The sequence below is a fragment of the Phodopus roborovskii genome, unplaced genomic scaffold (genome assembly GCF_943737965.1).
Source record: "Phodopus roborovskii unplaced genomic scaffold, PHOROB, whole genome shotgun sequence".
Classification (NCBI taxonomy): Eukaryota; Metazoa; Chordata; class Mammalia; order Rodentia; family Cricetidae; genus Phodopus; species Phodopus roborovskii.
In genome coordinates, this window is record NW_026126646.1 from 6,464,258 (window position 1) to 6,481,071 (window position 16,814).

General features: G+C 52.4%; 1 protein-coding gene across 1 annotated transcript in view; it reads right to left on the bottom strand.

The window, feature by feature from the left end:
* Plch2 (phospholipase C eta 2) overlaps positions 1 to 12,530 on the bottom strand; it is a 76,489-nt gene extending 63,959 nt beyond the window's left edge. Inside the window, exons 1-2 of the mRNA XM_051173811.1 lie at positions 12,512 to 12,530; positions 1,090 to 1,362 (exon numbers count right to left, since the gene is read on the bottom strand). Of these exons, the coding sequence (XP_051029768.1) occupies positions 1,090 to 1,204 (115 nt within the window). The 5' untranslated portion in view covers positions 1,205 to 1,362; positions 12,512 to 12,530. The remainder of the gene's footprint in view (positions 1 to 1,089; positions 1,363 to 12,511) is intronic.
* Between the last annotated feature and the right edge of the window lie 4,284 nt (positions 12,531 to 16,814).

Sequence of the window (16,814 nt, forward strand, 5' to 3'; positions counted from 1 at the left end):
TCTCTCTCTCTCTCTCTCTCTCTCTCTCTCACACACACACACACACACACACACAAAGCTGAGCTGGCATTGGCCAGAACAGGTGCTAGCCCTAAGAACAAACCACACATGAATAATATTCTAAGTACCATTCATGCCCTACCCACCCACTCAGCTTGGCAACTTCCCACTGCTCCATGGGGCTGCTTCAGAAAACCTTCCAGAAAGACTTTCAGGCCAGACTAGGAGCCCCCTGCCTGCAGACTCAGCCTACACCTAGAACAAGATCTGCAAACCACACGTGGGGAGGGGCGGTGAGGCACTCAGTGACAAGGGCACCTTAAGCACAGGGTGGAGACGACATGAACGAGAGCCGAAAAGCAGAGTTCTGCTCTTCCCGGGACGGTCACCCTGGGATCCAGGCCTGTCCTATCAGGCCCCTGCCCACCTTGGGAGGAACCCTGGGGTCCTCCATTCACCTCTCTTCCTCCAACCAGCCAGCCCTTTTCCTGGTGTCCATTCCAGATAGAGAAGGAATCGGGGCCAAGGCCCAGCAGGGACTTTACACAGCTGAGCAGACAGATCCCCACCCTCAGGTGAGGAGGCCTGTCCAGGCGCATCTGGAGAATGTGGGATTAACAAGCCAGAGCTGGCTCCATGGGCAAATGGGTGTGTGGTGTGAACGCGTGTGGAGCACACAGGCACACGCATACCCACCGGCACAGGCAGACCTGCCCCTTGATGAGCAAGCAGAAAACCAGAAACTTTGGAGTAGAGAATCCCTTACACTACTCCCTTAGAACCCAACATTTGGGAGCTTCTCCACGTCAGACACCTGTGCTGTGCTGACAGCTGGCACCCCAGAGTTAATGCTGTCTCTGTCCCAGGTAAGCCACACAGGTCACTGTATCCATGATAGAATTTGCTGGTGTGTGGGATCAGTGTATATTAGCTGCACTTGCTCTGTGCTCTGGGCTTCCCTGTTTTGGGGAAGCCGGCCAACTCTCCTCCCCAGGTGATGTCACAGGATTCACATCATCCCCTGGGCCTAGAGGACAGAAGTCACTCAGCAGGAAAAGTGCCCAGCATGAATGAAGCAGCGTTACTCACCCACAGGAAGAACATTGGCATTCAGGAAAAGCCATCTGCTGTCCACATCAGGCCCTGGGCCCTCATGCAATGAAGCAGGGCCGATGGTGCAATCCGGCAGCGGTGGGGGAGCCATCCTAGAGGGATGGGGACTCTCTGGGATTTGAGTGTAGCCAGCCTGGATTAGCAGAGGGGTGTAGCCAGCCGCAGGAGAATTATCTGAGGTCCCTCTGCTCCCAGGACCTCCAGTGTCCCTTGCTCAGATGTAGTCTAGGCCTGTAGCTCATCACACACCTAGAAAAAGCAAAAGGAGCAGACTGTGAAGGGTGGGGGTAGGGGGTGTCTGTCCAGCCACCTCCACCAAGGGAAGGCAATATGCACCACGGCTCCCCCTGCTGGAGGATTCTGGATTGTAGTCCAGTACCCCAGTAACTTGTAATTAAATGGGGCTAGAGCAGAGCCGGGTAGCAGAGGAGCCAGAGGAGCAGAGGAGAGGAGGCAAGAAGGGCACAGGGCGTCTACAAAGCCCACACCTTTGGAGTAGCAGGTGAGGACGGAGCACAAGCTGCCAACTTCCTCGGGAGTGTACAAAATGATTGCCCTAGTGAGGGTTTTCTCCAAAAAACTCCATCAGAGGCAAAAGAAAACAGGAGTCATGTTACAGGAACCAGCCAGCCTCACAGGAATGAACTTCGCATGACCAAGTACCTGTGACACCTCAGAAATGTGGCCCTGTGGCTGTACCAAGCTCCTTACCAACCCTTAGGCACACTGGGGTCTAGGAGGACCTAAAGGGCCTATGTGGGCATCCTTCATCCCTGCTCAGCCCCTCACTGAAACATTGCTCTAGGCCCAGAGTCTCGAGCCCTTTAATCACCCACTCTGGTGCACTGAATGGAGGCCCCTGTGGTCTCCCAGGCAACCATCTGTCCAGGACAGCTCTGCTTGGCTGAGCTCCAAGCCCCTGGTTTTCAAGGCACCCCAGGTTCTGACAAACCTCCTTGTTCTGTCCTGGAGCCCATCTCCCAGCCCCTTCTCAGTCCCTGCCTAGAACTTTCCTATCCACCTCTCACCGCATATCCAACATTTACTTTCAGAGATAACTTCCTGAGGCTTTCTGGACACCTCTTCCCAGGGCTTCTATTCCCCTTGACATCTCCTTAGTAGACACAGAAGAAATTGGCAGGGTAATGACGGAGGACTTGGCCACCTGAAGCCTGACTCTGACTTGGATGGAGTTTCTAGCCCCAACTCACGATGACATCAGTATGCCTAGACCTTCCTGACACCAAGAGCTCCGCTCTGTCCAGGTGGGGAGACAGGCAGGGGAAAGGGGACATCTCAAGTCCTGGCAGCCTGCCTCCACCTCAGCCCTTCCGTAAGCCAGAACCCTTGGTTCATTCCTGGCCTCTGAATCTTCCCTCTTGCACATGCCCAGACCCCAGGTCCTCTGGCCTGACCCACCTCCTTCAGGTTCAGCAAAGACTGGCCTACCAGGGCTCCTAGGGTTCCAGGCTCAGAGCAGTGTGGACAGTGGGCATCAAATAGTAGCCTAGCCCTGGGCTCAGCCTCAGCCTCCCGCCTCTCCCAGGCACTCCTCACCTCTGGGCCCCGCTCCAGATTCACCCACGGATACTGGGGTCTCCCAGCCCAGGTCCTCCTAAGGCAGCTGGACTGCAGTAGCCCCTCAGTCAGCAGCCCATGAGGCTAGCACCAACTCCAGCTGCCTTCCCAGCCGGCGGGCACCCTCTGGGAGTCAGCTTCCTGTGGCAGAGGGAGCCAGAGCTGTGCCTCAACATGCCTTGTTGGAGCGCAGGCCAGGCGTGGGGCCGTACTAGACTGGCATCGTGGAGCCTAATTAGGGCAACAGTGCCATGCTGAATGCCTGAGGCCTAGGTGTAGCCCCACAGGACCATGAGGTCGGCTACTGGCAAGGGCTCCGCTATCCCTGAAACCAGGATCCCTCTCACCCACCCCTGCCCTGTCCACTATGTTTACCCTCCCTGGCACCCCTTCCTCCCAGACTCTCAGGGCCTTCAGTTCTGGAGGCAACAGGGCAGGTAGAGAGCCGGGGGGTGGCGGGATCCTTGGCTGATTTTGCTTTTTGCTGCGGGGCTTATCCTAGCCAGACTGTTCCTCTTCACACTGGCCACAAGGGCTTACAAACCTCAGGCCTACACCCTAGGCTAAGCATGGAACAGTTTCCATCTCAGGCCTCTGGTGTCTGCTCAGACCCTGAGCTCTATGCCAACCTCAAGCCCTTGAGGGGACCGTCTGCGGCCATGGGTCACTGCTCACAAGGCAAGGAAGTCTACATGAGCCTGTCCTTGATTAGTTAGTAAGTCAAATCTAAGGCCTTAGAGGCTGTCCAATACCCAGCGCGTGATGTCCACGCTCAGACCGACAGATCTTTCTCTATGAAGTGGCCACCCTGTGTTCCCAGAGCCTCCAAGGACCAAGCAGCCTTTCCCAGTACTAGGCCTCGAAGGGGACCTGCTCAGGGCTGCTCTTCATCTGCTAAGATTGCTGACTGTTTCCACCTCTGTAGTCTCTGGGGACCCGTGAGTGTCTTGAACAGTGCTAGCCTGCCGGGAAACATGAGCAAGGCCCACCACAAGCCCCAGCCTGTCCCTCTCTTTACCCTCCTACTTGTGCCTCCCACTTTCTGCACCAGAGCCCAGGAAATGCAGCAACCACACCCTTGCCTTGTATGCTCTGGCTCAGGAAGCCCCTGTGGGGGAAAGGGGAAGCTCCAGCAGCTAAGATGCTGGAATGCAGGGATCATCACTAAGCGTCTTTCCAGGTCCCTAAAGGAGAAACTGAAGCCTGCTCCCTGGGTGACAAAGGCCCTAAGGAAGACAGCTCGCTTATTTACTCCTGCCTGGCATCCGGTTCACCTTATTCCTGCTGCCCTGACCCCTGCAAGCCTGGCCATCCTCAGTTCCTAGACAGTAAAAGGGGTCTGCCCTAGCCTCCCTCCTAATCTCAGTACTGGAAGCCAGTATCGCCCTGTACAGCGACTCGAAGGCCCCAGAGTCTGCTCAGGGTACACCCTGATACCCCCAGAGTCTGCTCAGGTACACCCTGACACCCCCAGAGTCTGCTCAGGTACACCCTGACACCCCCAGAGTCTGCTCAGGTACACCCTGATACCCCCAGAGCCTGCTCAGGTACACCCCTGATACCCCCAGAGCCTGCTCAGGTACACCCTTGATACCCCCAGAGCCTGCTCAGGTACACCCCTGACACCCCCAGAGCCTGCTCAGGTACACCCTGATACCCCCAGAGTCTGCTCAAGTACACCCCTGACACCCCCAGAGTCTGCTCAGGTACACCCTGACACCCCCAGAGTCTGCTCAGGTACCCCTGATACCCCCAGAGTCTGCTCAGGTACACCCCTGATACCCCCAGAGTCTGCTCAGGTACACCCCTGATACCCCCAGAGTCTGCTCAGGTACACCCCTGATACCCCCAGAGTCTGCTCAGGTACCCCTGACACCCCCAGAGTCTGCTCAGGTACCCCTGATACCCCCAGAGTCTGCTCAAGTACACCCTGATACCCCCAGAGCCTGCTCAGGTACACCCCTGACACCCCCAGAGTCTGCTCAGGTACCCCTGATACCCCCAGAGTCTGCTCAGGGTACACCCCTGACACCCCCAGAGTCTGCTCAGGAACACCCCTGACACCCCCAGAGTCTGCTCAGGTACACCCCTGACACCCCCAGAGTCTGCTCAGGTACCCCTGATACCCCCAGAGTCTGCTCAGGGTACACCCCTGACACCCCCAGAGTCTGCTCAGGTACACCCCTGACACCCCCAGAGTCTGCTCAGGAACACCCCTGACACCCCCAGAGTCTGCTCAGGTACCCCTGATACCCCCAGAGTCTGCTCAGGGTACACCCCTGATACCCCCAGAGTCTGCTCAGGTACACCCCTGATACCCCCAGAGTCTGCTCAGGGTACACCCCTGATACCCCCAGAGTCTGCTCAGGTACACCCTGACACCCCCAGAGCCTGCTCAGGTACACCCCTGATACCCCCAGAGTCTGCTCAGGTACACCCCTGATACCCCCAGAGTCTGCTCAGGTACACCCCCGATACCCCCAGAGCCTGCTCAGGTACACCCTGACACCCCCAGAGTCTGCTCAGGGTACACCCTGATACCCCCAGAGTCTGCTCAGGTACACCCTTGGTATCCCCTCTTACACAGACCCCACTTATTCCTGTACCGCTCTGACCTGACTGCTGTTAAAGCTGGGAGTTGGTCTCAAGGTGAAGAGACATAATGGTCTAAAAACAGTGGGGACAAGGGGCAGGTCAGGGACCCTGACACAGCAGGTGAACTTGTATCTAAGCCCTTTCGAGAGCCACTAGTCACACTGAGCCACTCCCCGCTTTCCCCATCTGAGGCTTTTCTCTGAGTTCCTGATGCCTAGCCCTGGATTCACCGAGTACAGAGAACACAGAACTGGGACCCGTCTGGGTAAAAGCCGCAGGTCCAGGCAAGCTCAGCCATCATAACAGAGCCGGTCTAGCCAGCCAGAGACCAGTTACAGAGAGATGGCCAGCAAAGATCTCAGCATCTTAACTGTTTGGGAAGGGGCAGGCCAAGGGTTGGCTTCACAAAAAGAGCAGAGCTTGCCTTGCTCAGTGGAGCTCCAGAGACAGGGGGAGTCCATTTGTGAAGGCAAGCAGGAGGTTAGGTCACAGCCCTGGGAACAGGCTGGCCTTGTGCAGGAGCAATGTCCCAGTCTCTAAGGGAGAGGAGGGTGGCGGCATTTTAAGAAGAAGTTAGATCTTGAAGGCACAGCTCTGAGCAAACACAGATCAGAGCCAAGTGTCCCATAGGTGCCAGGTTACAGAGCGCTGCTTCCAAAAAAAAACCTGGGGTCCCCAGAACCTCTAGGAACCTCTTAAGAGTGGGATTGGAACGGACGGTGGTGACGCCGTGGGCCTTAGCACCGCCTGCTTCACCATCCTGAACTTGGCATGTAAACAGGTAGCTGTTTCCTGTAGAAGGTTTTTAATGAAGCAGGATTGAGGGCTTGTGCTGAATCTCAACCATAGACTCAGGACTCCCACTGAACAAAAGGAGGTAGGGTGTCCTAGAGAAGGACGGAGCCGTGAGATAAAGTGCTTCTTGGGACATCACTGTATCTGAAAGGCAGCTGGCAGGTGAGCCAAGGCGTGCCAGCAGGGCAGCTGACAGATGTTTTCTCAAAAGAGAAGCAAGGGCTTGAAGCAGACCTGAGCCTAGCAATTAAAAAGGCCAGCCTGGGCAACATAACAGGACCCTATCTCAAAATAAAGAACAAAGTAAGCTTGCTACTTAAAAAGGAATCCACAGGCTTTCTCACCAATAATAGAATTCGAAATCAAGTGAAAATTAGTGCTTTGTACAGCCTGCATCCACCGCTGTGAGACAGTCAGCACCCCAAACACCACCAGATCAGCAATGATGCTATCAAGAGTTGGGTAACATCATGAAATGTGTCAACAGTGAGGTGGGGGTAGGATCTACATAATTCAGCGAACTAGATTCTCCCAGGGGACCAGACATAGATTCCCAAGACGTGCATAGGAAACGGTCCATTCAAAGTACACCACACCGAGGGCTGTCACTATCGCGACGGCCCCCAGCCCCCACGTGTGTCAGATCCACATTGCAGCCACCTTTAAGAAACTGGAGTGTTGCTGAGTGTGGCATCAGGGAAGAATGTCCCCAGTTATGAGTGAGGCAGAAGATCTGTGTGAGGGCCAGGTTTCTTCAGCGCCATCAACCAAAACAACACATTGTGACAGATGGAGTATAGAAGCAGATAGGACGATCCAGCTGTCCTTCACATGACACACACTGGGGACATTTGCAAAGCGGCAAAACATGTCACTCCTCTAATTTTTTTTTTGCTTTTGTTTTTTTTTGTTTTTGCCTTGAAAAAGTGTTTGTCATAAAATGTTATTTATGTTAACATATAATTAGTTTACCATTGTTATTCTTAACAAGACATCATAAATAAATATTCATTTTTGTAAAAAAATAATTTATTAATTTATTTTATGTGCATTGGTATGAAGGTGTTGGATCCCCTGGAGCTAGAGTTACAGACAGGCCTGAGCTGCCATGTGGGTGCTGGGAATTGAATCTGGAGGAGCAGCCAGTGCTCTTAACCACTGAGCCATCTCTCCAGCCCCCAATAAATAAATATTCTTTTTTTTATTTTTTTATTTAAATTAGGAACAATCTTATTTTATATGTCAATCCCAAATTCAACAAATAAATATTCTTAAGTGATCATTTTGCAGGTTGTTTGTCTGTTTGTTTTGAGACAGGGTTTCACAATGTAGCCCTGGTTAACCTGGAACTTTTTATGTAGATCCAGTTGACCTCCAACACATGGAGTTCTGCTTGCCTTTGCCTCCTCGTGAGTGCTGGGCTTAAAGGAGTATTCTACCATGCCTGCACTTCAGTTTTATTATGACGTGTGTGTGTGTGTGTGTGTGTGTGTGTGTGTGTGTGTGAGAGAGAGAGAGAGAGAGAGAGAATATGGACACACATGTGTCATAGTGTGTGCATGTGTGTGTGTGTATGTGTATGAGAGAGAGAGAATATGGACACACATGTGCCATTGTGTGTGCGTGTGTGAGAGAGAGAGAGAATATGGACACACATGTGTCATAGTGTGTATGTGTATGAGAATATGGACACACATGTGCCATTGTGTGTGTGTGTGAGAGAGAGAGAGAGAGATCAGAGAACAACTTTCAGGAGTATGTCCTCTCAGTTTTCCATGGGATCTAGGGACAGAACTCTGTCATGAGGTGTATATATCAAGTGTTCTTACCCTCAGGGCCCTTTACTAGTCCCTTTGAGACAGGGTTTAGACATGTAGACCAGGCTACCCTTGAAATGGAAATTGTCCTGCCCCAGCTTCCGCACTGCTGGGGACTATAAGCCTGTGCCACCAGGCCTGGATCACTTTAGATTTTAATGTGGTTCGCACCAAGTGGCAGAACTAGAGTGTACTGGCCAAGATCTATCAACAGTTCTCAGGAGAAGCCTGGAGGTGTGACGTCATTTCCGTGATGCAAACCTTTCCACCAGGGTCGATTTTAAGTTACTGAAGGTGTTATCACTGAACAGGAAGCTCAGGAGAGACCCATGTGTTTGCAGCATCCTATCTAGACAAGAGCAGAGATAACAGCAGGGTGTAATTAGGAAGTGATATGCTTTAAGTGTTTATTACCTTTGTGTTTTATGTAATTTATATGTCTTACATATGTAATTAGTTTAATTTGATTTTAATAATGGCTGTGTTCAACATCCAGCTCTCAGAATTGCTGGAGACTTAACAGCTGACTTGTACGAGCTGGTCCTCACAGGCTCCAGCACACTCCTTGATAGAACCCCTCCTGAGCAAAAGCTCTCTGGGAGTCTCAACAGTTAATGCAAAGGGGTCCCAAGACGAAAACCTCTGTACTCTGATAACACTTATGTAAAATACTCACAACAGAACAATACATTTGAAAACTATAAAAACCCAAAAGATGCCTATACAGACTGGCTCTTCAGACAGGTCCTGGGGGAAGAGGGCAGGGCACCAAGGCGCTAAACAGCTACAATACTCAATCTATTGGTCTGAGTCAGTCAAGAGAGGAACCCTGTGGTGCTTTGACGGCTCTCATAACCTTTCTACCTGAAGTCTGAAGAGCAAACTTGAAGGTTTGGAGTCCCTGGGTCAGAGAGCACAGCCCGAAGCCTGCCCAGTGTGGCTAAGGAAACCCCAGAGCCTATGTTTTCCTATCTTTAAAGTAGGGTGCAGAGCATGCTTTCCACAAGAAGTCACAGGGACAGTGTCCTCCCTCTCTGGGATGCAACGAAGCCAGGTCTGAAGATTGACATGTAGCCCCACACTCCAGAATCCCACTCAGCTCCTTCTCTCATAATGTGTCAGAAACACATACAAGGACTAGGCTATGATGATGGTGTATATTCCTGCAAACACAAGCCCACACCTCAGTGGCAAACCTAATCCCTGGCCCTCCATGGACCCCATCCCATCCTCAGCATGGGATGGAGACATAGGAACTTGGTGAGCCCCATCCGGGATCCTCAGAGGAAGGGCTCAAGGGGCTGCATACAGAACTTTTTCAGTCTCTGCTGATTGGAATCCCAGTGTAGAGCAGAGACAGAGGCCAGTACAGGGAGGCAAGACTCATCCTGTGCCCCTTGCTAAGCTCTTCTTCCCCAGTGATCAGAGACTGTCTACTCCCAATCTGGGACAGTACCTAATCTAATAGGGAGATGGCACCAGCTCAGGGGAGAGCATGAAGGGACTCTGAGGGGACTTGAGGGCCCATAACACAGGACTTCCTAGGCTTGGGCTTCGTCCAAGGGTGTTCAGGAAGATTGTCACCTTCATAAAAACTGGAACCAGCAGCCGTGCATCCAAAAGTCATCTGGGAAAACTGCAGTACTACGGGGCCCTATTTAGTTCTCTGCCTCCTTCTCTCCCTCCCTTCCTCCCTCCCTCCCTCCCTCCCTGTCTTCTTGTCATCAGAGGACACTAAATGTGGTGGCTTGTACTCCACTGCTGGCTAAGGCTTCTTAGTCATTGACAAATGGAAAATCTCATGCCCCTAGGGACTCAGCTGGGCAGCTCGGGCCCTGCCATCCCTAAGTTGTTCCAGGGGAAGCAGCACTCCAGCCTGCCTGGATGCTAATGCACAATCACTTATCTTTCACCTGTTTGTCAAGACGATGTCTAAAAAGCCCCCAGAAAACAGGGAGTGCCCCTTGAGACATATATGAGCTACACCGGGACATGTCTGCAAAGCTGATGTTTTAACAGAGTCCAAGGACAAGCCAGAGTAACTGGAGCAATGCAGCCAGGTGGTGGTGGCTCAGACCTTTAATCCCAGCACTCGGGAGTCAGAGGCAGGTGGATCTCTGTGAGCTTGAGGCCAGCCTGGTCTACAGAGTGAGTTCCAGGACAGTTAGGGGCTGTTGCACACAGAAAAACCCTGTCTCAGAAAAGCTACATAAATAAATAATAGTGAAATAAAAAATAACTGGAGCAATGTTTGTTTTACTGAGAACCCTGCCCTGAGCAATGGCTTCTTAGGTCCTTTGCCCATAGGAACACAGGATACCAGATTCTCAGTAGAGCTGAGATTCCAGCACAAAAGAGCACAGGGCGACAAAGCCAAGTTCCATCTAGAACTGTTTCAGGTAACAAGGTGACAAGAGCTGTTGACAGAGACCTGGTCTTGAGATTGTGGCCCCTGAAGCCCCCTTACTCTACTGCACCATGGACATAAAGGTTACAGAGCCACTACACCCATCTGAGATGCACAGAGCCCACATTAACAAGCTTTTGCCCATGATTCTGACCTCCAACAGACCCGGGGAGACAGCTTCTGCCTAGCCTGGGTCCAAGGCACTTTGCTCTCGGTGGAATTCCTGTGGCTGGCCAAGGCTACACTCTGTGGACCCACACCAGCCTCACATCTGTCTGGAAGGAGCTCCTTCAAGGCCATCGCAACCCTCAGACAGCAGCTGCTCGCCAGTTATTGCGGTAAATAAGGATCAGGATAAACAAATAGGCCGAATAGATGTTTATTCAGGGAGAAATAACTTACAACCTAGACAGATGAACACCAGGAAATTCAACCCGATCCTCTCCTGTCCGAGTCACGCCAGAAAGAGAGAGCGCCTTCCTGGCCCCCTCCGACCTCCTTCCTCAGGTCACCTCCGCCCATCGCTCCACCCCCCAATGGGCGGAGGCCAAGAAGGCATCACAGCATCTCTCAGGAAATGCAGGGATCATGAGATCCAAAACTATGGTTCTCTCCCCCCCCACCACCAAACTACAAGCTTTCACACTACCATCTGGAAGCTTCCAGCCTGCCCTGCATCCTGTGTGTGCCAAGCTCTAGGGTGGGAGCCGAGGGGGACACAAAGACACAAAGACGTCCTGGATCCCAGTCTTACCTCGTTGCTGATAAAGGCTAGCAGACCCCTGCCTGCAGTTCAGGCCTCTACTACGCTACCACCACCTCCCAGCAGACCCTGAGCCAGGAGGGGACTTGTGCTTGCTCTCCTGGATTGCCCTACACTACAGGTGGTGGAACCTCCACTCCGGTGTTTGACAGACGATGGAGCTGAGGCCTGGGAAAGATAAGGACATGAAGGCAGACCTGAACCGCAGGCACCTTCCCCAGTGCTGGGTGAGAGCAGAGCAGCTTCCCAAGTCTCTAGCCCCCAGCCCCCAACAGCTAGCTACACTGTCCCTAACCTAACCCTGTCCACAAAGAGCCCCACAGAGCCTGACCGTTCCAGGCCCATCCCATTCTGCTCTCAGCCGAGGCCTCCCTTGAGCCTCGCTGGGCCTTACCTCACGTCCTTGGGGCCAGTGATTACTCTTAATGTACTACATCCTATCCTGTCTTAGGGTGACAAGCCCTCCTGCCCTCCATCCTATGGGAGGGAGATGAAAGCCAGCCTGTATCCCTGCTCAATTACAATTTGTCCATCATCCCTGGCCTTCGTGTACCTGTATGGCCACATTTTCCTTATGGACAGAGGTCCTTCCCCCTCTGGCAAGTCTTTCCAGATTTCCACTCCCCGGGAACCTTTATTTATTAACTATTATTATTATTATTATTATTATTTATTTCTGTTTTGTTTTTTTTGTTTGTTTGTTTGTTTGTTTTTTTGAGAAAGTGTTTCTCCGTGTAGCTTTGGAACCTGTCCTGGAACTCACTCTGTAAGCCAGGCTGGCCGCAAACTCACGGAGATCCCCCTGCCTCTGCCTCCCCAGTGCAGGGATTGAAGACATGCATCACCATACCCAGCTTCCTGGGAACCTTTACATAAGCCCCTTGTTATCCAGCACAGTTCAGGGTAAAGGCCACAACAGTGTGAGGACCCCTCCCTCCACCAATACAGTCTTGCTGCCCAATGCTAGACAACCCATTCCATCAGCCAATAAAGAGATGTGCATGAGTGGGACCGGCCACTCCTGGGTTCAATCCTGTGCCAACCTCTAACTGAGCTACTGCCACCAGAACCAAGCCCCTTCCTCCCCAGCCCCAGGATTGCTTCCCTTTCAGCTCCAAGTTCTGAGACTTCACAAAGCCCCGGAGCCCCACGCTGGCTCAGCACAGGAACACAACCCCTCACACCCTGGGTCCTGGCCCAAGGTTGGCATCCCAGCCACCTTCCTGAGCCCCCAGAACTATCAGAGTCCCTTCCCTTCCCAGGGTACACAGCCTCCAAGAAGGGCTTAACTTTCCTGCCCTCAGTCTTACCCTCAATAGCAAGCCCACAAGAGTAGTGGCGGAGGCTCCCAGGCCTCTGCCTGCCAAACAGAGCCCCCCAGGCTTGGTTCTGGGGCCTCATGTCCCCTCCAGTGCCCTCACCATTTCTTGGTGCCCACAGTACCTCCAGGGCTCCAATCTGCAGCGACCAAGGCATCTGACTGGGCGTGCTGTGCTCTCAGAGCCTCCAGCCTGCCCGGCCTGGGTGGAGGAACCTGTTTTCCAGGTTTGTGGCGCCTGTAGAGGGGCCTCCTGCCTAGGGCAGGCCCCACCCTAACAGTCAGTCATCATGTCTTTGTGCATGAGCTGCTTGTGAGCGGTTGTTGCTCAGTCCCTCTGACCCTCTACAGTTGAAGCGAGGGTGCAGCGGAAAATGCAAGGAACCCCAGGAGGAACCCCAGCTCCAAGCCCCAGGTGGTGGGGCAGGCCTCCGAGAACCCATCAGACTAAGGCAGCCTTGGCTCACCGTTTCCACAGAGAAAGCACTGTCTTCTCCCTCATCTGGTTGCCAGGAGGCCAGCTGACCAGTGAGGACAGGAGCTCTAGAAGTCCAGTGAGGGATGGATTGCCTTGTAACACTCCTGCCTCAAAGCAGGTGTGGACCCAACAGCACAACCCCAGGGTTGGATCGGGCAGAGAAGGGGACTTACTGCACCTCACCTTAAGTCCTGCTCCGCCAGCCTCTCCTGAGTGGCAGCTGTGTGGCAAGCCCCATCCCAGGCCTGATGTATACAGCAACCACCAAAGCAATAAATCCCTGCGAGGGGCAGAGGTTTACAAGGAATCAAAGAGACTCAGGCAAAGGACAACTTGTGTGTGGTGTATCATTCATTTACCAGTCTACTGGGTAGTGTTGGAAGGGATAACCTGGGGGGGGGGGCACAGAGCAGAAGTAATAGGGATACCTCCTGAGTATCCCCTCCCAGTTCTCTGGCCTGCCTATCAACAGAACTATGGAAGAAAAAAAAAAAAAGATCAGATAGGGCTGGGCATAGAACTCAGTGGATAAAGTGCATGTGTACCAGTATGAGGACCACGGTTCAGACCCCAGAGCTCACCTGCTGGGTGCGATGGCCCACCTGTAATTTCAGCCTTGTAAGACAGACACTGTGGAATCCAGAGCAAGCTAGCTAACAAGACTAGCCACATGGACACGTTCTGGGTTTGGCTGAAAGACCCTGTGCCAATGGATAAAGTGGAAGAGCAATCCAGACACCCTTGCACCAGCACTACCACCACCACACACACTCACTCACTCTCACACACACACACATGCACATACACACACATACACACACATGCAAACACACATACACACACATGCACATGCACACACACATACACACATACACACACATATATACACACCACACACGCATACACACACATGCAAACACACATACACACACATACACACACCACACACACATACACATGCACTCACACATGCAAACACGCATACATACACACACCACACAAGCATACACACATACACATGCACACACACATACACACAACACACATACACACACATGCACATACACACACTCACACATGCAAACACACATACATACACACACATACACATATACACACACCACGCACACATGCACACATACACACGCACACACACATATACACACAACACACATACACACACATGCACATACACACACTCACACGCACATACACACACTCACACACATGCAAACACGCATACATATACACATACACACACTCACACATGCACACACACATGCAAACATGCATACACATGCACACACACATTGTACACACACATACACACATGCACATGCACATACACACAACACACATGCACACACATGCACATACACACACTCACATGCACATACACACACTCACATGCACATACACACACACTCACACACATGCAAACACGCATACATATACACATACACACACACTCACACATGCACACACACATGCAAACATGCATACACATGCACACACACATTGTACACACACATACACACATGCACATGCACATACACACAACACACATGCACACACATGCACATACACACACTCACATGCACATACACACACTCACATGCACATACACACACACTCACACACATGCAAACACGCATACATATACACATACACACACACTCACACATGCACACACACATGCAAACATGCATACACATGCACACACACATTGTACACACACATACACACATGCACATGCACATACACACAACACACATGCACACACATGCACATACACACACTCACATGCACATACACACACACTCACACACATGCACACACACATACACTCACACACATGCACACACACATACACTCACTCACATACACGCACACAGACACATGCACACACACATACACATACACACATGCAAACATGCATACATACACATACACATGCACACACATACATACACATACACACACACACATGCACACACACTCACACACATGCAAACACACATGCATACACACACATGCACACACATACACGCCACACATACATACACACATATACATGCACACACACATACACGTGAACACACACATACACACACGTACACACAACACACATACACACACATACACACACACACGCACACATACACAGACACACATGCAAGCATGCATACATACATATGCATATAACACACACAGTAAATGTAATTATTTAATAAAATTAGGAAACAGAGTGGCCAGAGCTAGCATTCCTGACAGAGTATCAGGCAGGCAACAAAATACCCGGGTGTATGAAGAAAACAGAAGCAGTTGTTGAGGGGCGAAACCTTTGCTCCAGAAGCTCCTGTATCAGAGATGCGGTTTTTCATCCTGTCCCAGATGCACCACCCACCTGCATTTCTGTGCCCAGACAATCCATGTGCTCAACGCTTGCATGGTGGGCTCTCAATGAGCACCTGATAATTACCATCATTATTCCTGATCTACAGACCAGAAAGCTGAGGCCCACCACGTGAAGGAGTGTGCAGCGCACACACTGTCCCTTGTCGATGGCACAGGGCTAGCGAGGGCCCCGGGGGGTGGGGGCAGTCAAAGGCCAGTCCAAAGATGGTCCAGTACAGTGTCCCCAGGGAACCCCGCTACAGTCGGTAACAGGGAATGGCCCTTGGCTCACAGGTTGGGGTGGCCCTCAAGGAGCCCAGGAGGCAGAAATGGGACTGACTACACCTGTAACCGCCTTGACCCACACCTCTGATGCCTTCCCTAAAATCCTCAGGAGCCTGTCCTGCCTGTCCTCTGTCCTTGGAGCAGAGGAAAAAAGTTTACAAGGAGCTAGTCACAAGGCCCAGGCTCAGGCCCAGGACCCCTGTGCTTCAGGCAGAGAGGAGTCAAAGGGAGGTGACAAAGGCCATATGCCCTGTCCCCTAGAATTTTCTCTCAGCCACCACCGCAGAGTCCTAAAACCCTGGAACACTGAAAGGCCATATGGAACCCAGACAACTGATTTTCAATGCTGTTGCTACTCATCCTGCCCACCCACTTTCTCTCCTGCTCAAGGGCCTCTTGTGTCCCAACCTGTGCAGGATTTCTTTGGGGCAGTATTTCCTAGTTGCCCAAGCTGGAAAGAGATGGGCTGACGGCGCCACCTGCTGGCCTTCCCGCGGTTTGTACCTTAAGAAGAACCCTGGAGAGGAGGTGGCTAGGAGTGAGTGTCTTATGTCCCCAACCCACAGACCGAGGAGCGACCTCAGGGTCACAACACCTGTCAACAGCTGAAGCAAGGTCTGTGGCTAGGGTCTGGGCCCATGAAGAGAGACACAAGCCTCTCCCTGGGAACAGGCTCTTGGGATAATTGTTCTGGTCTTGTTCCCCATGGTTGAGAGAAGAGAATCCAGAAAATGCAGTCCGGTAAAATGAGCAGTACATGAGAGGGACACGCGGGGCAGGCCATGCCGCATAGTTATCCCAGAACCGAGCTTCTGAGTTCGAAGACAGGAAAGTTTCCTAGGGACACAAGGCAGCTTTGGGCCTTCGAGAACCCGGCATTTCAAACCGTTACTTTGATTTGGCGAGAAGCGTGTGCCTCTGCCCGAGACGTGACTGCCTCCTGGCAGCTGTCAACGGTACAACCCGGGGCTGTGCAAACCAAGAGACGCGTGTGCGCCTCCTGCCAAAACACTGAACCTGAACCAGGCCAAAAACACATTCGCGAGGCTGCGCTCTCTCGGGGTCCCCCCTGCCCGCCAAGAACCAACGGCGTCCCTCTCAAACTCGCTACTCCACTGCGTGGCCCCGCCCCGATCCCCGCCTCCACTAGCTCCGCCCCCGATCCCCGCCTCTCCCGCAGACCGCCCGCCTTTCGGGATGTTGCGCTCAGGCCCCTCCTTCGCCCGCGTGATGTTCACAGCCTGCGCCGCACGACCGAGGCACGTCGC